The sequence below is a fragment of the Amphiura filiformis genome, chromosome 3 (assembly GCF_039555335.1).
Source record: "Amphiura filiformis chromosome 3, Afil_fr2py, whole genome shotgun sequence".
NCBI lineage: Eukaryota > Metazoa > Echinodermata > Ophiuroidea > Amphilepidida > Amphiuridae > Amphiura > Amphiura filiformis.
Genome location: NC_092630.1, coordinates 42,320,423 through 42,333,011, shown reverse-complemented (window position 1 = coordinate 42,333,011; position 12,589 = coordinate 42,320,423). Strand labels below are relative to the sequence as shown.

Here is a 12,589-nt window from a genome sequence, read left to right as displayed (position 1 = left end):
TAAATTGCATTTTCTATTTGTTATCACTCGTTTTGCTTGCGTTTTTTAAGTCAAAAAATAATCTACATTCTGCCCCAAACAGCTGACTTTACATGCGTACAGCAATTTTCGTCAAACTTAATCCACTTTTGGTAAAGCAAAAAAACCAAATAAACAAACAAACAAACAAAACGGCCGATTAAAGGCTTAATGTACGATTTCCTTCAAATTTTAAATTTGTCATTATACCGTATACTCAAAATGCTGAAATAATACTAGTAATAATTATCGGGAATGGTTTCTGTTAATTTTGAGCTGAAATAACGAGGTAAAGTGAAAGAAACACTGCTTGTTATTTTGGTCGTTTAACACGCAGTTCTATGGGAGGACATAAAGTCATAATTCTTTGAATTATGACTTTATGTCGAACTTTGCTCTGTTTACCTACAAACACAAGAAATTTGGCTGATTCCATTTAGGTGCAAGTTGTGACATGTGTAAACATTACAAATATGCCAAAAAATCAGGTTTGAAAAAAATTAACCAAATTCATATTATAAGATCGTACATGACTTTAAAAAAAATTAGGAATTAAACTGTATTGTTGAAACTGATGCCGTGCCCAATTTTGAAAAAGGTCCCAAACATGATATTTAGTTACGCCTTATAGGCCTACACTTCCAAGTAGTAGGGCCTAATCTAATTTACGGAAATAGGTTTGTCCAATTTTGGGATATTTTTTGACATAAAACTATAAAAACAAATCTGAGGACAAAATTCAAGAAAATAAAGGGGGACTAGTTAAACTCTTGTCTCTAGATCAATAATATGTAGGCCTAATGTTTATTATTGGCAAATGTAAAATGTATATAACCAGTTATGGCGGATCAAAACTTTTGGATGGATAGAAAAGTCGCGTTTATTTTTTTTTATTTATTTACCTTTTTCAAACATTCGTAATATTTTTCAATTCTCAAAGACAAGGGCATACGGTTGAATTCCTTCCATCCTTCCCTTTCCAAAATACTAGCCTAGTAGGCCTATATAGCTAGGCCTACATACTGTAAAACATACCGGTAGGCCTAGGCTCTTTTAATACTAGGCCTAGATATAGTGAAAAATAACAATGGAGCTGCCCACCTAGATGAAAAGATTTTCACTTGTTATTTACCTCAGCCCACACTAAACCCCGCCACCACCACCATTATCATCATGAACCATCATCATTTACCATCAGGACTGTCATCATCATGCTACCTTAGCTCACCATAATTAAATTAGTATTTAGGCCTATCCTCCACCTCAATATGACACTTGAGATACTGTACTTAAAGTATTCTTTTTAATGTTTTGCTTCCAGTTACTACAGCAGTGAAAGCTCTGGTCCCATTTGTACAAGGGCAGCAGTTGGCAGATATATATGGAGATTTTGGAGGTTTTTATCGCAAGATAACAAGTGAATCACAACTTAGATGGGTAGGTAGCTGGGGGGGCACTTGCCCAGAGGCACTTGTATTTCAAATTGCATATCACCCATGTACAAAAAAAACAAGTAAAAGGGGTCTTTTTTTCATGGCTAGATGCAATATGCAAGTATCTTGTTTAGGGTATCAAAAACAGCAAAAATGTGAAAAAGGGTATCTCAATCACACAGATGTTACTAGAAAAGGGCACCTGATCTTGGTACCAAGGTGCTAACAAAATCAGTTGAAACAAATTTCTGTGAAATGGAAATAGTACGGAGTAATACTGGGAAAGCAAACTTATCACATCACAATTGAATAGTCAGGTAACAACATTGGGCTATTGCCAGTTGAAATCCATACCTTCTATGGAAGACATGACCTTAATCCCCACGCAACAGGGGGTGTAGATTTCAAATGGAGTCACCCATTCAGGTAACCCTATTTGAAATTCACACTCCCTGTGTGGAAGATTAAGGCCGTGTCTTCCATAGGGGGTGTGTGGATTTCAACTGCAATAACTCATTAAGGGGGTACTACACCCCTGCCCAATTTTGTGCCTATTTCCCCGGGCCTATTTCTGCATTTTCAAGAAAATTATAGCGCATTGGTGACAAGTAAGATATGTACATTATAGGGGCAAGGACTACAACTACTGCACTGGAAATTTTATTTCAGCACAGACAACAGTTGTGGAGTTACAGTCAAAAATGAGGGAAAACCAATATTTGATCAATAAATCAATAACTACTTGCCTTGAGTTGCCGAATTGTTAGTGCAGTAGTTGTAGTCTTTGCCCCTATAATATACATATCTTACCTGTCACCAATGCGCTGTAATTTTTGAGAAAAATGCAAAAATTGGCACAAAATTGGCCAAGGGTGTAGTACCCCCTTAAGTCAGTGGCCCCATGATGAAGCAGGGTGATTCAGAGTAGTGGGAGTTTAGAGTCTGAAGAGGATTCTGGATTAAAACAAATTTTATGCCATTTGTGTTAAACAAAATAACTGTTACTAAAAATGCTATCATCTTTATTTTAATCTGACCTGGAAGTTTGTCTTTTTTTCAGATTGGACCAGAAAAGGGTGTGATTCAGCTAGCAAGTTGTGCTGTTCTCAATGCATTGTGGGACCTGTGGGGAAAAAGAGAAGGCAAGGTAAAAGTTGAAAAGTGCACACGGGGAAATTTGGGTATCATATATTATGATGAAGTATCCTCTGATGACAAACCAATGAGCTTGTATGTATGATAGAAGTTTGTCCACATTGAAGCTGTTGCTCAAACAAACAACTTGTAAAATGTAGTTGCCTGGATTTAATTTGAGATTTATTTGAAGGCAATCAATCATATTGCTGTTTCAAGGAGATCTGCTGTCCAAACACCCAAAGCATTTCTCATCATTACCTTCATTCATTGGTTGATCATACTAGGCTCCATATTCCCTAAACACATCATTCAACAGGTGACTGAGCCTTTTCAGCCTCGGCTGTGGAACATACTTCCTCTCTCCACCAGAGAAGCAGTTTCTCTTATTGTTTTCAAAAAATGCACCCTTTCTCTCTTGATATGTAATTTTTCCTTTCCTTTTGTATTTTTGTTGGTTTCTTTTCATGCCTTGGCAGAAGTTTGCAAAGGCACTTAGACCTATTTGGTATAAGCCTGGTATAACTTGTGTATGTATGTAGGGGTGGATGTGTGTATATATGGGGTAGGGGTGGGTAGATATGGGTGTATGTATATTCTACTTACTAGGGGATGCTAATACTTTTTGTATATGATTATATTTTAATTGAAATCATGACATTAGTTTATTTTTTTATTTTCAGCCAGTGTGGAAGCTCTTATCAGACATGGTGAGTATAACAAGTAACACTGTTGCATTATCAAAAAAATATGAAAATGTTTTCGTAGTAATTAATATGACCTATAAAAAGGTGACATTCCAACTTTGTAATATATATTTACTTTGCAGAAACAAGTGGTGTATTGGCAAGTATGAATCCCTTTATTTTGTCATGAATGTGGAAAACAATGTCATGCAGCAACATGTGAATCCAAAAAGGAGAAACTCTATGGACTAGTCCAGTTGAAATCCATACACCCCCTATGGAAGACATGACCTTAATCTTTCACACAGGAAGTGTGAATTTCAAATGGAGTTACCTGAATGGATACCTCCATTTGAAATCTATACCCCCTGTGAAGAGATTAAGGTCATGTCTTCCTTAGGGGGTGTGTGGATTTCAACTGGAATGGCCCAATATCAAGGTTACACTACACAGTTGTTGCAGTATCACTATGTGCAGCAGGCTTATTCAAGTTGTGTTTATGATGAGTATTTGGAATCTTAATTCCTGATATAATTAAGTAGTCTGTTTTAATCCATTCAATGTGTTGTTTTGCTCAATAATACAGGAGCCTGAACAGTTAGTATCTTGCATTGATTTCAGATATATGTAAGTATATTAGAGACATTGTTGAGATACTAAAATATTATATTATTTTATGGATAAAATCAACAAGTCAGTATTGACTTTTAACCAATATTTAATAAATAATATAAAATAATATAGGGGGAGGGGAACAGCTTGGCATGAAATAAGGGGACCTGATAAACATAAGGCTAAAAAAAACAAGTTTGTTTCCCATACGCCGCATGCAATTTTTTTGGAGCAATTTTACCGCTTTTCATTTTCTTTATTGAGAAATTTAGAAAAAATATATTTCTAATCAATCCATAATTTTCCTAAAACTTATCATTTTCATATTCAACCTACTCTTCACTGACGTGTGGCATATAAATCCTAAGAATACAAGACAAGTATTTTGCATTTTTGTTTTCAGGCCACCTTCAGGAAACAGTTTTTTAGCGTAATATGCCATTTTTGCTTTATTTGTGTAGATCAGATGTGTTGACCAAAGAAGAAGCAATAGAAATGTTGAAGAAAAATGCAGCTACTAAGAAGGAAAGAGGTAATGTTGTCACATTAAAAACCTATGTGCTTGGTCCTGATTCAAATTCAGATCAAAGCCATTTTTACCTTTATGATTTCACAAGCATTTGGGATATCAACTGGAGCATCTGAGTAAAGTTACTTTTAAAGGAACAAACTGTCAAAATCAAATCAAACAGTAATATTTTTGTTCAAAGTTGCCCAGATTATTAAACCATGTAGAGTAAGCTGTCACCATTTGTTATTTTTAGCAATATAATGAGTATTTTTCAAAGTCTAGAATGAAGAGGGTATTTTACGCAATGTGTGTTTATGTGACAATGCTTGACAAGTGATAGATATGAAAGGCCCTAATATGACAGAATTCAAAGTGTGCACATTTAATAAGGTGTGTGACATCTTTCCGATTCTGACCTGGACACTAACTAGAAATTCATCATATCTAGAAGAAAATTCATGGTTCATTCATAACCTCCGTGTATTACGCCATATTTGCGTCCCAATCAAATTGGTCGTTAGATGATTTACGCACACTGCGGTGTACCGGCGCGGAGGTTATGGATATCCATCAATGACCTCCGCGTATGCTTACGCGGCACAATGATTCCGCGTAGAGGCGCATCCGCGTAGTACGCATCCATATTTGCACATGGCGTGATTGCGCAGTGCTGTAATTGGTAAGTCCGTTTTAGCCTGTTCGACTTTTTGAAGGGCGAAATATAAGTTTTGATAAAATTGTTTATTTCAACAAATTTCGGAGAATAAAATCTTCAGATTTGGTTGAGTGATGAGTTAAAAGTGACGAATGAATTAGGACTAATAACTTTTTGCATCAGTTATAGTCAGGCATTGTGAAAAATCTAAACATTTTGCTTTGGACCTCGGAATATCCCTCGGTTCCAAAGGCAAAATGTTTAGATTTTTCACAATGCCCTCCAAATAACTAATGCGCAGTTATTAACCTATAATTATAATGCTCATAATCAGCAGTTGTACTTACTATTTTTATTGCTATTTTTTGCCTGCCAGAGGATTATCTAGTGAAAAATGGCTATCCAGCATACACAACATCAACTGCATGGCTAGGGTACAGTGATGATCAACTGAGACAGGTGAGAATAAGAATACACAGACCTGAAACAGGGTCTTTATAAAAAAGGAAATAAGCTGAAAATGCTAAAAAATGATGAAAAACATTGTAAAATTGGAGGAAAATGGCTCAAATTGGACTGAAAATAAAAGAAAATGTGTGAATTTCAGGAATAAAAAAAGAGGAAAAGAGGAAAAGTTTCAGGTCTGAATACACACATGCACACACCCCAACCACTACCACCCCATGCATACACATACATTGTTCCCTCATCTCCCTAGAGTCCAAATGTATGACTTATCAATTGTTTATTTTACCATTTATAGTAGTGTTACTAAGCTCATGACTTAAGGCAACAAGCTCTTTTGTTGGTCAAAGCAACCAAAAAATTGATTTTCATTGTCTAAATCAATATATTATTGAAAAATAGCACTTTGATATTTTGCAAATGTTCATACTACAAATCATATACTTTGAAAACTTGCTTGATTTATTCTTGTTAACGGTTATGTACGTTTGACAAAAGTGTTGTTGTTTCAGCCCTCTTTACAATGTAACTCAAGAACCGCATGACCTACAAAAGTATGTCTGTGATATTTGAATTCTTCTATACACTCGCTAGGAAATGATCAATGCAATTTTGCCAAAGCTCACTACCATTCGCAAGATGCTGTGAACTACCAAATCACAAGATTTTAAAATAGTTGCTAACATTAATCTATATTAGTTAGTTGTGGGCTAGAACAGCTATATATCATTTAGCTAAACATTTTATTTGTACTGTTATGTACCATATAGCGCTGTAAGACAGCATTGAAGGAAGGCTGGACAAGGTTTAAAATGAAAGTTGGCTCTGATTTGAAAGATGACATCCGTAGAGCTGCATTGTTACGTGAAGAGATTGGATATGACAACATTTTGGTAAGTGTGTCAAGTTATGTTGAATATTATAACTATATGAAAGAAAATATTTCTTTGTGTCAAAAGGAACCAATACACTTTGACAGCATTGTGCAATTCCAGTTGAAATCCATACACCCTCTATGGAAGACATGACCTTAATCTTCCAAACAGGGTGTGTAAATTTCAAATGGGGTCAACTAAATGGGTGGTTCCATTTGAAATTTTCACTCCCTGTGTAGGAGATGAAGGTAATGTCTTCTGTAGAGGTGTATAGATTTCAGCCTGAATAGTTCATTTGCAACAAGACTGACATTTAGAATTTGAGCTATGTAGAATCTTGAGCCGTGGACCTTTATTAAGAGCCCAGGCCTACCAAAGACCATGCATCTCAATGTTGCAGAATGGAGTGTCACCCATTCAGGTAACCCCATTTGAAATTCATACTCCCTGTGTGGGAGCTTAAGGTCATATCTTCCATAGGGGTGTATGGATTTCAACTGGGTCAGCCCATAACAGGTTTTTGTAAGGGTTATAAAGCACAAGAAAAAACAACATACAAAACATAAACAAGAGAATATGTTATGAAAGATGTTCTGTGTAACTATGTGCTTTGGTACAGTGCGCTGAAATCTGTGCTATAAATAATAGTTTAAAAATAATTTATGTTGTTTACAATTACACTCTTTGACGTAAGCTATTTGTATTTCACCTCATAATATGTAGATGATGGATGCTAACCAGAAATGGGACGTACAAGAAACCATCGATTGGATGAAGCAATTAGCTAAATTCAAGCCATTGTGGATTGAAGAGCCGACATCACCAGATGATGTCCTGGGACATGCTACCATATCAAAGGTAAGACTTGCATGAAGCAATTAGCTCAATTCAAGCCTTTGTGGACTTCAGTTCATTCAGCCTTCGTTTTATGCACTAACAACCAATCAATGGTTGTGGGGAATTTAATTGACAGTGATGTCAGATGCAAACTTTTCTTTTTAATTCAACTCAGATTATAGCTCTTACATTGATAGGAGGGCTCTTTGGGTTAGTTTCCAATCACATCTGAGCTAGTTCTAAAATGGTCACTTGAAACAGTAGAAACATTTACTTGGTGCATAATGTGCCATTTGTCTTTAATTTATTGATCGAGTTGGATCATCTTCATAAAAGACTTTTTCTACGTAAGAGTTGTTGTCTTATCTACCAAATATGTTCTAATCAACTCATCTTATACTTTCCATCCACTGTGCTTCAGGCCATGCAGCCTCTTGGTATTGGAGTTGCTACAGGGGAGCAATGTCAGAATCGTGTCATGTTCAAGCAGTTCCTACAAGCTGGTGCACTACAGTACTGTCAAATTGATAGCTGCCGTGTGGGAAGTGTCAATGAGAATGTGGCCATTTTACTAATGGCCAACAAGTTTGGTGGTAGGTATAAGCCCAATCGCCATTCTAACTTCCGGTTTTTGAGAGCAGTTTTGGGACAGTTTAATTATTATTAATTTTCTTATTATTGTCATAATTTTGATCATTAAAAATACCAAATAATTAATTTATAAAATACTAATATTTTTTACATTTGTTTTAAATATTGTAAAACATTTTAGATTATAATTTGTATGTACAAAAACCCAATATTTCTGAATTTTCTGAAAGGTCAAAGGACAAAGTGTCCCAAAACTGCAAAACTGTCCTACAATGCATTGCAAATTTCCAATGCCGATTGGGCTTATTGGGATTAAATCAGTGGTTCTCAAACTGGGTCGCGACCCTTTTGGGTGTGGTGGCCTCTTACAAAAGGGATTATGGGACTTGCCGGAAAATATAAAGAAATACATTTGCGTGCATTAAAGTTCAGGGTACCTTCGTATTTGTCATGCAACCCCATTTTGGCATTAAAATTTTCATGCCTGCATTATTATGTTAAATCATTCTGGGATCCGGTAAGTGGGATGATTTGGAAATTGAGCCCCCTTTAGAAATTTTTCCCGGTACACTGCATGCTGATATGTTTTGGTAAGTAACAGCCTTTGTGTTATGCTGTGGGTCATGCCCATCTTTGTTTAATGAACTTTGGGTCATAGGAAAAATAATGTGATATTGTATAAAGAAGGATTTTCCAAACCTTTATTCTTAAAAACTGTTAGTACATTTTAAAATTGTGTGAAGAATGTTGCAATAATGAATTTCAAGAAAACTGGTAAGAAATTCTTGATCTTGATGGAAAATTATGGGTGACACATTCACATTCGCTCACATTAATTACATAACTTATGCATCATATTACCATCATCTGTTTCATATTTATCTCATACATAGAAGGAACTTATTTGTAGTTTTTGGATGAGAAGGTATTACAGGATCAGGATCGAACTGTATACTTAAAAATTAAAATCTTCTGCTGTTAGCTCAGTTGGTAGAGCATTAATTGGACTGGTAAACCAAAGGCCCCATGTCCGAATCATGGATGGTCAGTGAAATTTTTTCACTGGCTATCATTCATGGCAAGTTTAAATCCAAATACCGTAATACAATTGATCTGTCATTTGTTATTTCCTGCAGTGCCTGTATGCCCGCATGCTGGAGGTGTACTACTCTGTGAATTGGTTCATCATATGAGTATGTTTGACTATATTGCTGTATCTGCTACTACAGAAAATAGGTAAGTAAATAAATGGTTTCTGTTACTAATAATTTAGACATTTCATACTTTTCTGATTATTGTGTCTTTGTTTGTGTTTGTGACTAAATACATGACAATACACTAAATACAGTGGGAATTTTCACATAACAACCGTCTAAGCATTTTATCATTGGCTGATATCAAATTAGATGGTTTTAGCACAATACAAGAGGTAAAGCTATGAGTTTCAAGACTATTGAAGTGAGTCACACATTTTTAAAACTTCAGAGGTATATATTTACTTGAAAGTAATCTTGATAGTTTTTGTGTATTTGTTTCTCATGTATTTGCAGAGTAATTGAATATGTTGAGCATCTCCGTGAGCATTTCAAGTGTCCAGTCAAGATGCAGAACTGTCATTATCTTCCACCACAGGTAAGTGGTATTGCACATTCCTGATGAATGTCACAGTCAATGACTCTGCAATAATTATCAAATTTCACCATTAGCAGAACCATAGGATGATAGGATCTAATAATTAAAAATCCCAATTTTCCAGGAATTCTATAGAAAATAACAACCATCACAAATAAATTGTTTATTCATAAGCTGAATGTCTTCTGCTTGAGTAGAAATCGGTTTCTGCACCCAAAATGTACGTCAGTTTGGCATCATAGACCCTTTAAAAAGTGAAAGATCATCCTTCACTTTCCTAGTATTTTCATTTCCACTCAGCAGGACTTTGTAAATGTTGAATTACTTACTTCTATGTTGGGTGGTTTTCCCAAACCACAACAGCTCTCCATATCCTTCTTTCCTACATCTCAGTTCTCAGGACAGATGATTGAGCGCATCTACATATGTAATAAGGGATGGTCTACCAGGATTTCTTGCTCCATGCTTAGGTGTCCTTCTTTTTTTGATCTTCTCTGAGAGTTGTGGAAGGTCTCCATACAGCTCTTTGTAAAAATGTTTGTTAGTTATGTGTGGTTTCTAATTGAACACTGCTCTATCTGTGTAACTGTCGTTAGAGCCACGGTCCAGGCTTTACATTCATATGTTAACAAACTTCACTGTTGCACTGAAGACTCACAGTTTAAATATCTTTGGAAGAGCAGACTTCCAGATCTTGTTTTTGTAAATCTGCTTTTGTATAAATATTGGAATTGTAACATGGGAAATGCATTTAATACAGATGAATGGGGTATTCCAAAATTAATGGTACATCTCCTATAGAAGCCATGGGAATTCCCCAAAAAAGGGTAATGTTTCATCAGACATGGTATAGAAGACATGGAAATCCTATTATATTGTCAGTTTTTGACACGCTGCTGGAAATTCACAATTTTTAAAGCACTTTTCTTAATTCACAATTTGTAGGCAAAATTTGGAATTCCCAATATTTTATGTAAAAATATAGGAGGGTACCATTAATTTCTGGAATATTCTGATTTACCCCACATCTCTAAATGCCCAGCAACAGTTTTCAGAAGTTCCTTAAACAGCAAAAAGTGCTCTACCTTACTTATTTGGTTAGAAATGTATAAATTTAATTTAATTCAACACTCCTGTACTTAGAAGAAGTTGCACTAGCATTTACATGATTTTTTTCTTCAATTACAGTATCCTGGTTATTCAACACAACTAACAGAAGAGAGTCTGCGAGATTATGAGTATCCTAAAGGGAAAGTGTGGCAGGATCTTATACAGCAGGGAAAATTTAAACCAGTCTAAATCTTTTGGAACTGATATAATAATCTTTGGGGTTAAGGTGAAATAAATAAATATTAAAGGTTTTGGTGCCATTTTATTTTTTGGGAAAGGTAGTAATTCTTCCAACATAAATCACTGTCAGAAACTTTGCATATGTAATGCTTAGAAGATTCCCTTGCTCAGCCCCCAAGAATGGTATCCTGGGGTGGGAATCGGTCTCCCTTCACTATACCAAGTAAAAATCTGTCTTAAGTAAATATTATGTGTGTTCATATTGTTGTTGTAAATAAGATACCTTGAAACAGACAAACTGTCTTCCAGAATTGAATTATATTTTTTACAAATGAGAGATGTGAAAACTTGTAACTAAATTAATCTTTATACTTTTGTGCAAGGAAAAAAAGAGAGAAAAAATGGGGGTTTGTCTCAGAAACATGTGCCTTTAAAGTAGGCCTGGCATTTTCGGGTAATTTTGTACCGGGTACCCGCCGCAATTTTCAGGCAGGTAACCAGGTACCAATTACAAAAAAAAAAAAAAAAAAAAAAAAAAAATTTTTTTAAATTTTTTTTAAGTTTTTATTTTTCGGTTTTGTAGTGTCTCTGGACCTAGACCTAAATGCCAGGATCATTCATGGTTGATTTAAAAAAAAAAAAAAAAAAAATTTAAGTATTTTGTTATTTTTAATGATTTCAAAATGTATTGAATTTGAATTAATTTTGAAATCATTAATAAACTATGACATTAATACAAATTATCAATTTTCATATAAAAAATAACAAAATATCTTGAATTTTTTTTTTTTTTTTTTTTAGGTCAACCATGAATGATCCTAGCATTTAGGTCTAGGTCCAGGACACTACAAAAACCGAAAAAATAAAAACTTTTTTTTTTTTTTTTTTGAATTCGGTACCCGGGAGGGTATTTCCTACCGGGTAATGTAATCTCGGCGGGTACCCGCCACCCGACCGAAAATGCCAGCCTTACTTTAAAGTTATTAACTATTTTAAACTGTTGCGATTTGGTAGTTCACAGCATCTTGCAAATGGTAGTGAGCTTTGGCAAAAACTGCATAGCTCATTTCATAGCGAGCATGTAGAAAAATTCAAATATCACAGATATACTTTTGTCGGTACTGTGGTTCTTGAGTTATATTGTAAAGTGGGCTGAAACAACACTTTTGTAAAACATACATAACTCATTAACAACAATAAATTAAGCAAGTTTTCAGTGTATAGGATTTGTAGAATGAACGTTTGCACAACATCAAGATGTCATTTTTCAATAATATATTGATCTAGATAATGAAAATCAATTTTTTTTGGTTGCTTTGACCAACAATACCATGTCTACCCTTAAGTGTTTGAAAGCCATTCTAGCGTGTAGCCCTATGTGCTAGGCTTTTTTACTGGCTTTTTTTGTAGTTGTCAGAATAAAAAGGTAAAACAAGAAAATGGTGAGAATTGTTAAAGGTGAACCTCATTGAAAATAAAGTTATATATCAATGGAAAGCTTATGATGTCAGGATACTAAAAACTATTTTTTCCGATTTTTTTGATGGCCAATAAAGCTGAAAAATTAAAAAACGAATGAATTTTTTGGTCTTTTTAAGGCCCAAAAGCACCCAAATCAATCGCCTATGACCTTGGGAATGCTCGTGACGTAAGCTCAGGGTTCGCAGTCACGTGATCCTGATTGGAAACATGTAAACAAGACTTGCTTCCTGTACTTTGCAAGCTGCCCGGCACACGGCCCTGAAGAGTGCTAACGCTTCAAAGTGTTCATAGTTCTGGTCGCTAGGGTTCAACTCCCCGCACAGGCATGGAATACTACGTAATATGTATCATGTTCGCTTCCATCTAGC

The 12,589-nt window shown here is 35.2% G+C and overlaps 1 protein-coding gene across 1 annotated transcript; it reads left to right on the top strand.

Annotated features, from left to right (window-relative positions):
- The first annotated feature begins 1,441 nt into the window (after positions 1–1,441).
- On the top strand, positions 1,442–10,953 carry LOC140147699 (mitochondrial enolase superfamily member 1-like). The gene is made up of 12 exons (XM_072169465.1): positions 1,442–1,455; positions 2,512–2,598; positions 3,269–3,295; positions 3,858–3,898; positions 4,345–4,415; positions 5,426–5,508; positions 6,285–6,407; positions 7,113–7,247; positions 7,648–7,819; positions 8,954–9,053; positions 9,368–9,449; positions 10,638–10,953. The coding sequence occupies exons 3-12, from the start codon at positions 3,293–3,295 to the stop codon at positions 10,746–10,748; spliced, it is 921 nt and encodes a 306-aa protein (XP_072025566.1). The 5' UTR covers positions 1,442–1,455; positions 2,512–2,598; positions 3,269–3,292; the 3' UTR covers positions 10,749–10,953.
- The last annotated feature ends 1,636 nt before the right edge of the window (positions 10,954–12,589 follow it).

What these genes read in the sequence shown, in the direction of transcription:
- LOC140147699 (XM_072169465.1), top strand. An exon ending in AGCTACTAAGAAGGAAAGAG is followed by an intron (nt 4,416 to 5,425) that starts GTAATGTTGTCA and finishes TTTGCCTGCCAG; the next exon opens with AGGATTATCTAGTGAAAAAT. An exon ending in TTGGATATGACAACATTTTG is followed by an intron (nt 6,408 to 7,112) that starts GTAAGTGTGTCA and finishes CATAATATGTAG; the next exon opens with ATGATGGATGCTAACCAGAA.